A 13,110-nucleotide genomic window follows, 5' to 3' on the forward strand; every position below is an offset into this window, starting at 1 on the left:
AGGATGCTAGTGGCCATGGCTAGGCACTGTCAAGGCCTTGGTCCAAAAATCCTTGGAAAAAATTGCACAATGAATGCGACTGTGCCTTAAAGTCATCTAATGCAATTTTGGGGCGCCAAAAATACTCTGGATGAGGAAATATGTCCGATGTAATGACATTTACTGCCATTTCTTAGCACATTCCGTCATCATTTCATTCTTGAAGTGTTTGAAACAGCCTCAAAACAAGCTATGTGAGGTATATCTTTATTTTTGGTACCACCCATAAATAGCTAGAAACAGCCTACCATACAAAACAAGCAACCACTGTCCCTCAACAAAATCACACTTTTACCTCATAGATATCTGTATACCAGGATAGGATGTTGATTCAAATAAATTTGATTTTAACAAATGACGAGAAAATTCAGTTTTGCTGCCTTGAAATTGCACTGTATGCCTTTAACCATTTCCCTGCTGAAGTAGACATTTGGCATCACATTTGTATTAGTCAGGAGGTCAGGCTGCAGGAAGAATAGCTGAATTGGTAGAGTGCTCTCTATGTAACCGGGAGGTCGTGAGTTCAAATCCCGGCCGGGTCATACCAAAGACTTTAAAAATGGTGCACACTTCTTTCTCTGCTTCGCACTCAGCACATATGAGAAAGAGTGTGGGAAGGTCAAACACACAGCACTACCAGCGGACCAGCCCCCTGCTGTAGTGCCCTGCACAACTGTGTGTCGCCCAAGGGCTACAGAAAATCAAATGGACATAGGCACCAAACCCCTATGCTCTGCATAGAGCACGGGAGACCTGCAGGAAGAAGGTTAATTCACAGTCTGCTGGAGTCGTTGGCAGAACGTTGTTGTGAGAAGGAGGGGATGGCTCCGGGGTCTTCCCTGATGGGCGGCAGAGGCAGGGTGTCCTTCTTCTTCGATGAGGCATGGCTCGGCAGGGGCTTCATCCCCAACAGTTTGCGGAAGGCCCTGAAAAAATATGACACAATAGTTTGTTTATCATGTTTAAAGTTAAAACTTTTGGTCCAACATAAAAAAGTTCTCTCACCTAGAGCTTTCGACCAGTCACTCTGGTCTTCCTCAGTAGACTGACCCAGTGAAGCTTGTCACGTGGCTTCTTTGAAGTGTGGCCAGATACCTTTGACCCAGTGTTGACGTCACACTTCAAAGAAGCCACGTGACAAGCTTCACTGGGTCAGTCTACTGAGGAAGACCAGAGTGACTGGTCGAAAGCTCTAGGTGAGAGAACATTTTTGTGTTGGACCAAAAATTTTAAATTTAACTTCAAACATGTAACTACCAACGCAGATGAACTTTCATGATAGTTTGTTTATCAATTAAGTGTAGTCTTGGTCCACAACGTAAAGGAAAGCAGGCAATACATGTAACAAAGGAAATCTATCAATGGTATGAGTGTACAGACTACAGAATACAATACAAACATGCATACAACAGAATGCCTATACACAACCTTAAATATTATTACACAACTTCGGGTTTAATACAGTCACATGTCTGAGCAATCTTAAGCCAAAAAATCCTTGTAGAAACTCCCTGGTACGTTTCCTGATAGTACAATGGAAGAAAGGTCCTGTGTCTGGAACCATAACAGTCGAAAGTTAATGTTTGGAAGTTACTGGTCATTAATTCTCTTGAAAGCAAGTTGACAATGACAATGACTTTATTAGCAAAAAGCAGACTTACATAGTAGAGTATGAAGTATTATGATAAAATCAATCACAAGATTAGTTAAAGTTAGAGTGGTCGTAGAAAATTTGATCCCTGTGTACTCTTTGTGATAAAGTTTAACCATGTACTAATATAATAATAATCCCTGTACAATCTATAGCCAATTTCTTGAGAAGGTTTCCGGCATCCTTACGATTTGAACTTCTTGTTCATGAAGCCGTAGACAAGGCAGTTGATGCTGGAGGAGCCGTGGGCTGCCACAGTGGCCAGGAAGTGAACAGACTGCAAAACAGGTGAAACAATGGCAGTCATGGTGAAACATCATCTCATAGCTTATCAGTCAGCATTCGCGAGTTTCCATTCCCAGAATACATTGCGAAAACAGGGGTCTAATCCTCATTTGCATAGGACAGGAAGGCATCGGAATGACCCTGGTGACGTTAATTTACAGCTTGCTTTTCACTGTGGTTGAGGTGTTGGGACATTTTATGCTCAACGTTAATTAAATTACTATGGGTCGAATCTGACAACAAATAGAGAATGAAGTTTTTGTGTTCTTTTTAACGTAACATGGAACATGTGTTTTGTAACGTTAAAGCATCAGTAACGTTATAGCGTTACCACTATAACGTTACAAACCACATATTCCAAAATAATCATTCTCTATATTTTCAGATTCAACCCATAGTAATTTTATTAACGTTGAGCATAAATGCCCCAATGCTTAAAAGAACACGCAAAAAACAAGCTGTTAAACGTCAACAGGATCATTCCGATGCCTTCCTGTTTTCGCAATGTATTCTGGGGATGGGAAACTCGTGAATTGGGCATACATGTAGAGCTGTGTAGGTCCAAAATACCTCAGTATCGGTACTGTACCTAAAATAATCTCACACTAATTATTTGCCTATTTGTGACCTAAATAGCTGGTCCCCCATGGGTCCCAAAGTAAAGACAATGTGTTTGTGTCACAGACTGACAGTGTTAACTACCCTGAAAGATCTGCTGCATATTAGTTACACTCCCTCTAGATGTCACTTTGGTCAGGTTTGTGTTGCAGGGTATATATAGATAACTGTAATATCTTAGGTTTAGCTATGCTTTGTATAAGAATTCTCCATAAACACAAACTTACACTTAACTGTCAAAGGCATGAAGTTTATTCAGACATGCTTTTGTCATTATGGAAGGAGTTTAGAAGAACATGTTAATTTGTTCAGGTACAGTTTCAGGTCTGAACCTGTACCTAAAATTTGTTCATGTATGTTTATGGTAGCCTGGTACCATCCTCCTCAAAGTTTTTTTATACCCAGTCATCCCACTAATTATAAGCATTGGTCTTTTTTCTGATAGCTAGTCTTTAGTCGTAGCAGACTTATTTAGGTGGCCACTGGGTAACACTCCCAGTACTGAGGAGATACAATGTAATCACATGTATAATGTGCTATAGTGAGCAATACCCACTTCATTGTACATACACATGGTAAGAATACTGTTTAGTGGGCAGTGGCTCACAGCTGCCAAGTGTTCTCAATTACAATGAAGGATATGTCGGTGGATTCTGACTTTGAAGGACTGCAAGCCGTTGATGTTACCCACAATGGTGTCAGGGAGTTGGTTCCAGATCTGAACTCCAGTGTGGATGAAGGTCCGGCCGGTGGAACTGGTTCTAGATACCGGTTGTGCAAGTGCGTGGGATGGCATAGCAAGGCTAGTTCTGGTTGTAAGTCTGAAGGTGTACGGCTTGGGGAGCATTGTCTTCAAGCCTGCTGGGCATGTGTCGGTGTGCATTTTGAGTGTCGCAGCAGCCACTTGGCGACGGTGCTGAAGAGATGGGATGTTCAGTGTCAACCTGGCTTATTGTTCGTTTGTTGATTTTAAGTGCCCTTCTTTGAGCAGAATCCAGGAGTCCTAATGAGGTGGCAGGTGCACTCATTCAGCACAATGAAGCATCTCCATAACACTGCGTACTTGTACCTTGTATACTGCAGCTCTTCCCCTGGCAATGAGCTTGTTGGCAACTCGCCTCAAAGCTTCAAGTTTCTGACCAGCTCTGGCTGCACTGTTTAATGTGTCCTCCCTGGCTAATCTGGCATTTTAGCTTTCCATCGTTTTCTCACACAGAAATTTAGAAAGAACTGTAGTTGTATTGAATATTGATACCTGGGTACAAAAGGGTTATGAATATGATTTTATGGACCATATGGATGGCGTCATCACATTTTATTGCCCCAAATGTAATTATCTTTAAAGCTATAATTATCTTTAAAGCTAATAATATTTCAGTTACTTGTACCAAGCACGTTGGTACAAGTAACTGAAATAAAAGTATGATTTTCATGTGCATAATGGTCAAAGCTACAAACGTACGTTTGCACAAATTGATATCTACTAATTACCAGTAGTTATTAGAGAATAACTAGATTTTAATTAGGCAATTAGGTGTGTTTTGTCCAGCTGAGTTTGCTGTCAATAATGACTCCCAAGATTTCTATATCGTCTTTCTCAGCCAATTTGGTGTTTCCAAAGAAAACATCTGACCTTGTTCGAGACCCTTTTCTAGAGATTGCCATTGTGTTTTACACTTGGTTGGTTCAAATGTAACTTTAAGTACATTTCTCTGCCCAGATCCTAATCGTTTCCCAGTCCCTGGTCAGGCTCGCCGCTGCTGAGGCTCTGTCATCGTTAGTTCTGACTACACAGTAGAGAGTGGAGTCGTCTGCATATAGATATGGAGGGCTCTCACACCCATCTCCCACATCATCTAGAACGACTGTTGCATGTCGATGTTTGAAGGAAACAAATTGACCCTAATGACTCATTATGCCGTATACATGTACTACAGTGTCTCCTCAAATGGTCTCAAGGCTGATTACACTTTACCTAGGAGTCTTGTAATCTTATATTCCCTTGCCTTCCAATGTTTGTTATTTGTATGTGACCTAGTTATGATTTCTCTAGGGAGTCTGGAGTATATTTTTGTTTCGTATTAGCGAGTGGAGCTGGGATTTGTTCTCTTAGAGTACGGTTTTTATTCAAACATTTCATGACTAGACATGGTGACAGCACACTCAAGTTATATCAACTTATTTTATGCCGCCACCAACGCAGAGGACGAATAAAGGACAAGGCAATACTCATTTCCACTTGGGTTAAGTGAGGAAAGCCGTGTAAAGTGCCTTTCCCAAGGGCACAAGATCGGTGGCATGTCAGGACTCGAACCCGGGACCTCTTGCTTCCGAGTCGAGCGCGCTGCCGCTACGCCACACGACCCCAGAGTAAGGTTCATCTTTGCAAAAACACTGGCATGTCTCCAAGGGTCTGGCAGCTAAATTCCTTTTTAAACAGCCCCGCTTATACGAGGGACATTTAGAAAGTGGTGGGTCTCAATGGGATGAAAGTGGCAAGTCTCACATTTCGTGGCAAAACAATTAACTGCAAAAAGTTCCATCAAAGTTTACCAAATGGCAAATCATTACCCAGCAGGTAACAATCTGAATAGAACATCTCAGTAAGGCCACACCGACTTAATTTTATGGATGACATCCACGCGCGCATTGATTTTCGCCTGTTCTCCAAAAAAAAGGATCACGTCCTCCGAGGCTCTGGTCTGGCTCTATCCCTGGGTAGTCCATGGTAGTTAGCAAGAATACGGGAACCCAGGCTACCGAAGCTCCACGTCCCAAGAACTCAGTACATACGTACAGTGCGATTAATAATTTTTATTCGCCCGCGCGCACTAGTTTGGGGGTCTTCAGAGGATGCAATCCATTAAAATTAAGTCGGTGTGGCGTTAGGAGCTACATTGTAAGCCCATGAGAGAAATCAAACAAAGTGGATCAACATCAGGGCCCTTCCTGCCCCACATCTCATCGTGTGTAAATCTTTGCTGTGATCTCTGGGGGAGGCTGCATTAAGGAAATAGGATTGATAAACGATTTCTGGGATTTGATCAGGGGCTTCTGTGACATTTTCATCCCGAAAACATCATAAGAAAGCTGAGCTCTTGGGATAAGGTTGAAAACAGGCTTTATATGACCGAGGCAGCTAAATTACTCCTTTTTTTCTCTTTCCAAAGGTTCGAAGGGCCAGACTTCCTTTAACTATCTCCCCTTTGTATTTTGTTTTCTGTCTATGGATATGGAGACAGTGCAATGATTTTAAAGGCATCCAATGCGATTCAGAGCAGCAAAACTGGAAATATTCTGAATAAGGCAGCAGTCTTTATGATATTGACACATACAGGAAGACTGAGTGATTCTGGTGAGTGAAATTTATGAGTTGGAGAACAGTTTAAATTTTTCATAAACTAATCAGAGATTGCAGACTCGACTTCCTGAATTCCCCCAGGTCAACCACTGGCTAATGGCCAGATTCTAAAACCTTCGTGCCATTTCCTGAACCTGACCTTTTGAGCTGTCATTCTGTCTGTCAATCCCCCCCCCCCCACACACACACCCATGTGCTGTCAACCTCCCCGGACAAACAGATACACAAACCCACAACTCAGTCACCCAACACAATACTTCCGTACCTGGGAGCAATTATTATGTCTTATGCTTGTATTGTCTGTTTTTATTACTACATGTACCCCCCTACATTGTTAGTTGACTGTTCCTTACCTGCGGCCAGTGGTCATCAAAGTCGGCCAGGGCCACTACAGCGTGGGGGAGCCAGCACAAGTAGAACACCACACACACCACCAGTAAGGTCTTGATCAGGCGGATCTCTTCGTAGTTCACATTGTTGTTCATGTTCCTGGTTTATATGGAAATTCATTTTCATTATGAGTAAAAAAAATCATCATTCCCAGGGGTTAATCAATATAAATACTAATACTCACTCTCTCCCTCCTTCACTCACTCACTCACACACTCACTCACTCACTCACTCACACACACTCACTCACTCACTCACTCACTCACTCACCCACTCACTCACTCACTCACTCACTCACTCACTCACTCACTCACTCACCCACTCATCCAATCACTCACCCACTCACTCATTCATTCACTCAGTCCTCTTGCACGGAGTGAGTAGAGCCCACCAGGTCAACCTGTTCCCTCCATCTCAATCAAATATTAATAGCTGTGTGATAATAAATCATATTATGATAGCTGAGCCTAATAACTTATAATCTGTGAAGATAATTTTAGCTGTTCTGAAGGAATCATCAGGTCACATTAAAACCTTCATGTGGTAAGATCTAGAAGACACATCAACAAGTCACTGACATTGGTACTGAAAGTATCGAACAACGTTTACTTTTCTTATTTTTTATTTATTTAAACTTTATTTCAGGCACTTGGCCCATATGACATACATACGTATACAGGAATATAAGGTACAGAAAAAATGACTGAGTAGCTAAAATACTAAGCAAGAAGCCATAGGTGACAATCCTCCGTGAAGTTTTATATATTTCAACAAAAACAAGCGTCAACGCCAGACCTACTGTAACATGGTATCCAGTCTGATCGTGGTCGGGGCCGTAAAAGCTCGGGGCCGTAAGAGCTCTGGCCCGCCCGCCTCACATAGGTTTCCCGGTGTGTATTTCACGAGAGATTAATTAGCCCTCCTATCGTGTTGGGGGAAACCAAATCCCCAAGCATACTGTCTCTGATTTGCGTAACACTCCTACCGGGACGGTCTGTTGCACTGGGCGGGGGAAGCTCTTAGAGCCCCCGAAGACACAACCTGCCTGAACACCCCAATACCCACAATCACGATCAGACTGGATACCAGGCTAGACCTACTGTGCAGACATTATGATTAGGCAACGGTTAATACAATGAGGGCGCGTCACAAGCATAAAACATAAAAAGACCTAAATCCATTCCTGCTCCCAGGGCGTATAAAGATACTGTGCTTCAAGTTCGAAGTTCATTTTAATTACACACACACAATCATTGCATTCACATAAAGATCGGACTATCATGGTCGTGTCACTAGTAACAAAGTCAGCCCCACCGTCTTACCGTGCCTGTTACTTATTAAGCGCGACTGTAACAGGCCAAATTCCAGCAACAGTTGCAGCGAGTGTCACTACCGCCGGTCAGATACCCGGGATATCTGCTTAGAGAACCTCTGCTACCAGACAACTGCATAAACCTACGGCCTATTCCACAGGATTGTAAAAGTAGGGATGTTTTTAAAATATGCATTTACTTCGATATCAAAACAGCTACGGTAAAAATAAAAATACGTGCATCATCCCGGACATAATGCCACACCACATGCGAAATTACACAGAAATGCGACGTACAGAAGAATGCGTTTTGGCTACGAACATCTTCCAAAAAAACTTGGCATCTCTTAAGCATGGGCAAAAACATCTGGAACCACTTATCAAAACCACCCCGTATCTGCATGAAGTTGTCCTTAAAGCTAAGGCCACATGCTAAGAAGAGCTGCCTTAGCCATGATCGTATACTAAGGTAAGATGTCCTAGCTAAGGCTACATGCCTTAAAAGGTTAGACTTAAGCTATAGCTGAGGCCAAAACGAATTGCACTTAGGCCTAAACTTTAAGGATAAGGCCACTTAGGGCATGCCTTAAAGGATACAAGTTGTCAGGGATATTTAAGAATGGTTACAAGCGGATTTTACCAAACACGTCAATATCAAACCTGCGTCACAGAGCTGGATTATTTGACTTCCTTTTAAGTCTAAATTTGTAATGCCTGAGTAAAGGTAAAGATCCCCCGGAAATTGTTTTTTACTCCACGAAGGTTGATTTGATTTGATTTATTGAAATTGCAACGGTGCAATACACGCGGAACACAGGCAGCTGTTGCTGGTGTTGTGTCCCGCACATAGAAACGAAAACTGGACAGACAATACTCATTTTCACTTGAGTCTAGTGGGGAAAGTCGTGTTAAGTGCCTTTCCCAAGGGCACAAGATCGGTGGCATGTCAGGGCTCGAACCCGGGACCTCTTGATTCCGAGTCGCGAACGCTGCCGTTGCGCCACACAATCTCAGGTTGAGTTGTTGTTTTTTATTCGTAGATACATGCAGTTATAACGAAGGCAGCTGTTGCGTAAGTGCTGAGAGAGATGTAAGGGATATTTTGTTTTTGTATAAAGAAGCTATATAATTAATAACTATCTAAATGTCAAACAAGTTTCCACCACCTGTGGTCCCATTAGTGATGCCTAAAGCTTTAAGCTTAGATGTGAAGCGAACTGCCTACAAATCTTTTAAAAGGTGGAGTAAGCATACTATTGTGTGGGTAGTGGGTGTGGGTAAATTCCTACGGATCAGCAAGCTGAGGGGGTCTGAGTGCAAGCCCAGTGACATTTCCTGTTGACACACATTCCCTTTGTCAGCAGGAAACAAGAAACTGCTACTGAATGACCTTTAGAATGAGGAAAACAGGTTGCGTTTTCAGCGTACAGGATTACTTAACTGAACAATTGTCACAATGAAAGGATAAGTCCTCTCAGTGGGAGAGGGCTTAGCAAGACGTTGTTTCGCTTCCCTAAATGTCTTTACAACTTTTCCAAAGTATTCTAAAAACATGTGAGGTTTGGCATGTTTTCTTGTGTGAATTTGATACATACAAGACTAGCATGTCCAGAACATGACATTTCCTGTTGACACATTCCCTATGTCAACACAGGAAACTGATACTATACTACTGCTACTGAATGACCTTTAGAATGAGGAAAACAGGTTGTGTTTTCAGCGTACAGGATTACTTAACTGAACAATTGTCACAATGAAAGGATAAGTCCTCTCAGTGGGAGAGGGCTCAGCAAGAAGTACAGCGCAGTATGCAATAAACACATCACAAACTCAGAGAGTGGTTTCGCTTCCCTAAACTTTTCTTTACAACTTCTCAAAACAAAAATATTCTAAAAATGTGAGGTTTGGCATGTTTTCTTGCATTTCATACATACAAAATTAGCATGTCCAGAACACAAAACCTGAAGTTCTGACGCGGTACCAAGGAAAACCACCAGTCGGTGCAAAATGTAGACCCTTCCTCCATAGTTTCTCCTTTCCTCCAGAGATTCTTGACTTATTTGTTACATCCATGCAAACAAACAAATGATACCAAAAACATAACCTTATTGAGGTTTGGAGTCACTACACAAGACCTTACAACTGTCTACATCGTGTACGTCAGACCCAATATGGAAAAAGCGGCACCTATGTGGCATCCGGCCCTGACCTGTACACAGTCTGCAAGGCTAGAAGAACGACAACAGAAACGGACATGCAGAATCATCATAGGCCTGGGCACACAATACACAGACTACACTTCAGCACTGTCTACGCTAAACCTTGACTCCTTGGCAGGGTTGCACTCACGTATACTCACCTATGCCTCACCTTCGCCAAGAAACTCCTCAACTCAGTGACTGGTTACCCCCACCCCGTAAACAGATATCCGGCAGAAACACACGTGTCGCTAATAAACTGGACACTCCCATCTGTAGAACAACTCGCCACAAAACTCTGCGATACCTTACATGACAAACTTGCTGAACAAACACTTTAAATGACAATCTGTAATTACCGACGTGGCCTCATGAATTGTATTATATTTAGAAGACTATACAAATTTTATCACATTTATATTTATTGATTTTAAACCGAATTTAATTGATTGTCTATTTTTAACTCCTTAGCGTTTTTAACCTACATGTATTTCATTGCAAATGCCTACCAATTCAGACTTATTGTCTGCAAGAAGGTGTGTGAATAAAGTTTTAAAGTTTCTAGGTGAAGGCAATAAAAACGAACTTACCCTTTAGGGCTGGCGAGGTGCACGGCCACACGCATCTTGCTCTGGTGCACGTGGTAGAAGATCTTACTGTAGCTGCACACCACCACCACCAGGGGGAGGCCGATACCAGCGATCACCAGGAACAGGGTGTAGCTGGGGAGAGACGTTCTCGTTGTGATGAAATGCTCGGTCCATTTATTTATATATTTATTTATTTATTGCTTATTTCAGGCTTAATGGCCCATAGCACATACACACGACATTACACAAACACATCTAAAATAAAACATCTAGGTGGGTACAAATACTGTAGATAAAAGACTGTCAAGCCCTTACGGTGGGCGGACCAGTCTACAGTAGTGGCTCCAGAATGGACTAGAGCAGAAGGTCTCCGAGCGGAGCAGCAGTTTGACAATTGCGTTCTCGGACGATAACAGACGCGAAGCAAAGGAGTACAAGAACTTCCGGCGCCTGGCATCAAACGTGTCTACACGCGTTTGTACAAATAGGTCGCTGTTACTAGTACTCCTAGGCTGAGACAGTAGGATTTTAAGACCTTCGTGATAAGCAACTCGTAGCCTATAGTAATGATAGAAATGATCTTTTAAGATATATTACAAGCACGTTTCCATACTTCCAATACTTGCCTAATATTGAAAAATTTATCTTCCTTATGCGCTTTGATCACTCTGTATTAAACAAACCCATTTCAAATGATATTTTTAACATCACAAAGAAACGAGAAGAAGCCGAACCATTGTATCAGTGTAGTTTTAGAGCTGTTTGTACTACAAACATGTATATTACCTTGTCATCTGTTCACCTGTACTTAGTCCGATAGGGCATGAATGTACAATAAAGGTTATTATTATTATTATTGTTCAAAAGTGTTCTTCAGATACATGTAACTGCTTTTAAAAGCCGACAGGGCCACAGATACGAGTATACCGGTAGTTTCTTTTGCAGTACTTACATGTAATCTTTACATTGTTAGATCTAGGCTTAGGCGTAAGCTATAGCTAACGCCAAAGCGAATTGCCCTTAGACCTAGACTTTAAGTATAAAGCAACTTTAGATACATGTAAATGCGTTCAAGAGCCGACATGGCCACAGTAATACCGGCAGTTTCTTTCTTTCTGTGTTTTGCAGTACTTACATGTAATCTTTAGATTGTTAGATCTATAGGCTTAGACTTAAGCTATAGCTGAGGCCAAAACGTATTGCACTTAGGTCTAGGCTTTAATATAAGGCTGCTTGAGATATATGAAACTGCGTTTAAAAGACGACATGGCCACAGATATACCGGCAGTTTCTTTCTTTCTGTCTTTTGCAGTACTTACATGTAATCTTTACATTGTTAGATCTAGGCTTAGACTTAAGCTATAGCTGAGGCCAAAACGAATTACACTTAGACCTAGGCTTTAAGTATAAGGCCGCTTGAGATATATGAATCTGCGTTTAAAAGATGACAGGGCCACAGATATACCGGCAGTTTCTTTCTTTCTGTCTTTTGCCGTACTTACATGTAACCTTTATATTGTTAGATTTAGGCTTAGACTTAAGTTATAGCTGACGCCAAAACGAATTGCACTTAGGTCTAGGCTTTAAGTATAAGGCCGCTTGAGATATATGAAACTGCGTTTAAAAGACGACAGGGCCACAGATATACCGGTAATTTCTTTCTTTCTGTCTTTTTGATTTGCAGTACTTACATGTCACCTTTAGAATGTTAGATCTAGGCTTAAACATAAGCTATAGCTGAGGCCAAAACAAATTGCACTTAGGCCTAGACTGTAAGTATAAGGCGACTTAAGATACATATAACAGCGTTTAAAAGACGACAGGGCCACAGATATACCGGTAATTCTTTCTTTCTGTCTTGTGCAGTATTTGCATGTAACCTTTAGAATGTTAGATCTAGGCTTAGACTTAAGCTATAGCTGAGGCCAAAACGAATTGCGCTTAGGCCTAGGCTCTAAGTATAAGGCACGAGATATATATTACTGCTTTTAAAAGCCGACAGGGCTGCAGATATACCGGTAATTTCTTTCTGTCTGTCTTTTGCAGTACTTACATGTAACCTGTAGAATGTTAGATCTAGGCTTAGATTTAAGCTATAGCTGAGGCCAAAACGAATTGCACGTAGGCCTAGGCGTTAAGGATAAGGCCACTTGAGGAACGTGTAACTACTTTTAAAAGACGTCAGGGCCACAGATATACCGGTAATTTCTTTCTTTCTGTCTTTTCCGGTACTTACATGTAACCTTTAGAATGTTAGATCTAGGCTTAGATTTAAGCTATTGCTGACGCAACGAATTGCACGTAGGCCTAGGATTTAAGGATAAGGCCACTTAGGACTAAGCCTTCCCTGAAGATATAGGTCGGGTCGTTGACATGGTCCTGAAGATGTGAGAGGGTCCTTCCATTGATGCATGGAGCCCATGTCTTATCACACCTTACCTGAAGGTGTCACAGGGTCCTTCCATTGATCCATGCAGCTCATGTCGTATCAAACCTTACCTGAAAGTGTCACAGGGTCCTTCCATTGATCCATGCAGCCCATGTCGTATCAAACCTTACCTGAAGGTGTCACAGGGTTCTTCCATTGATCCATGCAGCCCATGTCGTATCAAACCTTACCTGAAGGTGTCACAGGGTCCTTCCATTGATCCATGCAGCCCATGTCG

At 42.0% G+C, this 13,110-nt stretch overlaps 1 protein-coding gene across 1 annotated transcript in view; it reads right to left on the bottom strand.

Annotated features, from left to right (window-relative positions):
• Positions 1 to 811: 811 nt before the first annotated feature.
• LOC109483879 (melatonin receptor type 1B-A-like) overlaps positions 812 to 13,110 on the bottom strand; it is a 37,281-nt gene continuing 24,982 nt past the window's right edge. The window contains exons 5-7 of the mRNA XM_019787022.1: positions 6,308 to 6,443; positions 1,879 to 1,967; positions 812 to 965 (exon numbers count right to left, since the gene is read on the bottom strand). Of these exons, the coding sequence (XP_019642581.1) occupies positions 812 to 965; positions 1,879 to 1,967; positions 6,308 to 6,443 (379 nt within the window). The remainder of the gene's footprint in view (positions 966 to 1,878; positions 1,968 to 6,307; positions 6,444 to 13,110) is intronic.

Source organism: Branchiostoma belcheri, unplaced genomic scaffold (genome assembly GCF_001625305.1).
Source record: "Branchiostoma belcheri isolate BF01 breed outbred unplaced genomic scaffold, Haploidv18h27 scaffold67, whole genome shotgun sequence".
In the NCBI taxonomy this organism is placed as follows: domain Eukaryota; kingdom Metazoa; phylum Chordata; class Leptocardii; order Amphioxiformes; family Branchiostomatidae; genus Branchiostoma; species Branchiostoma belcheri.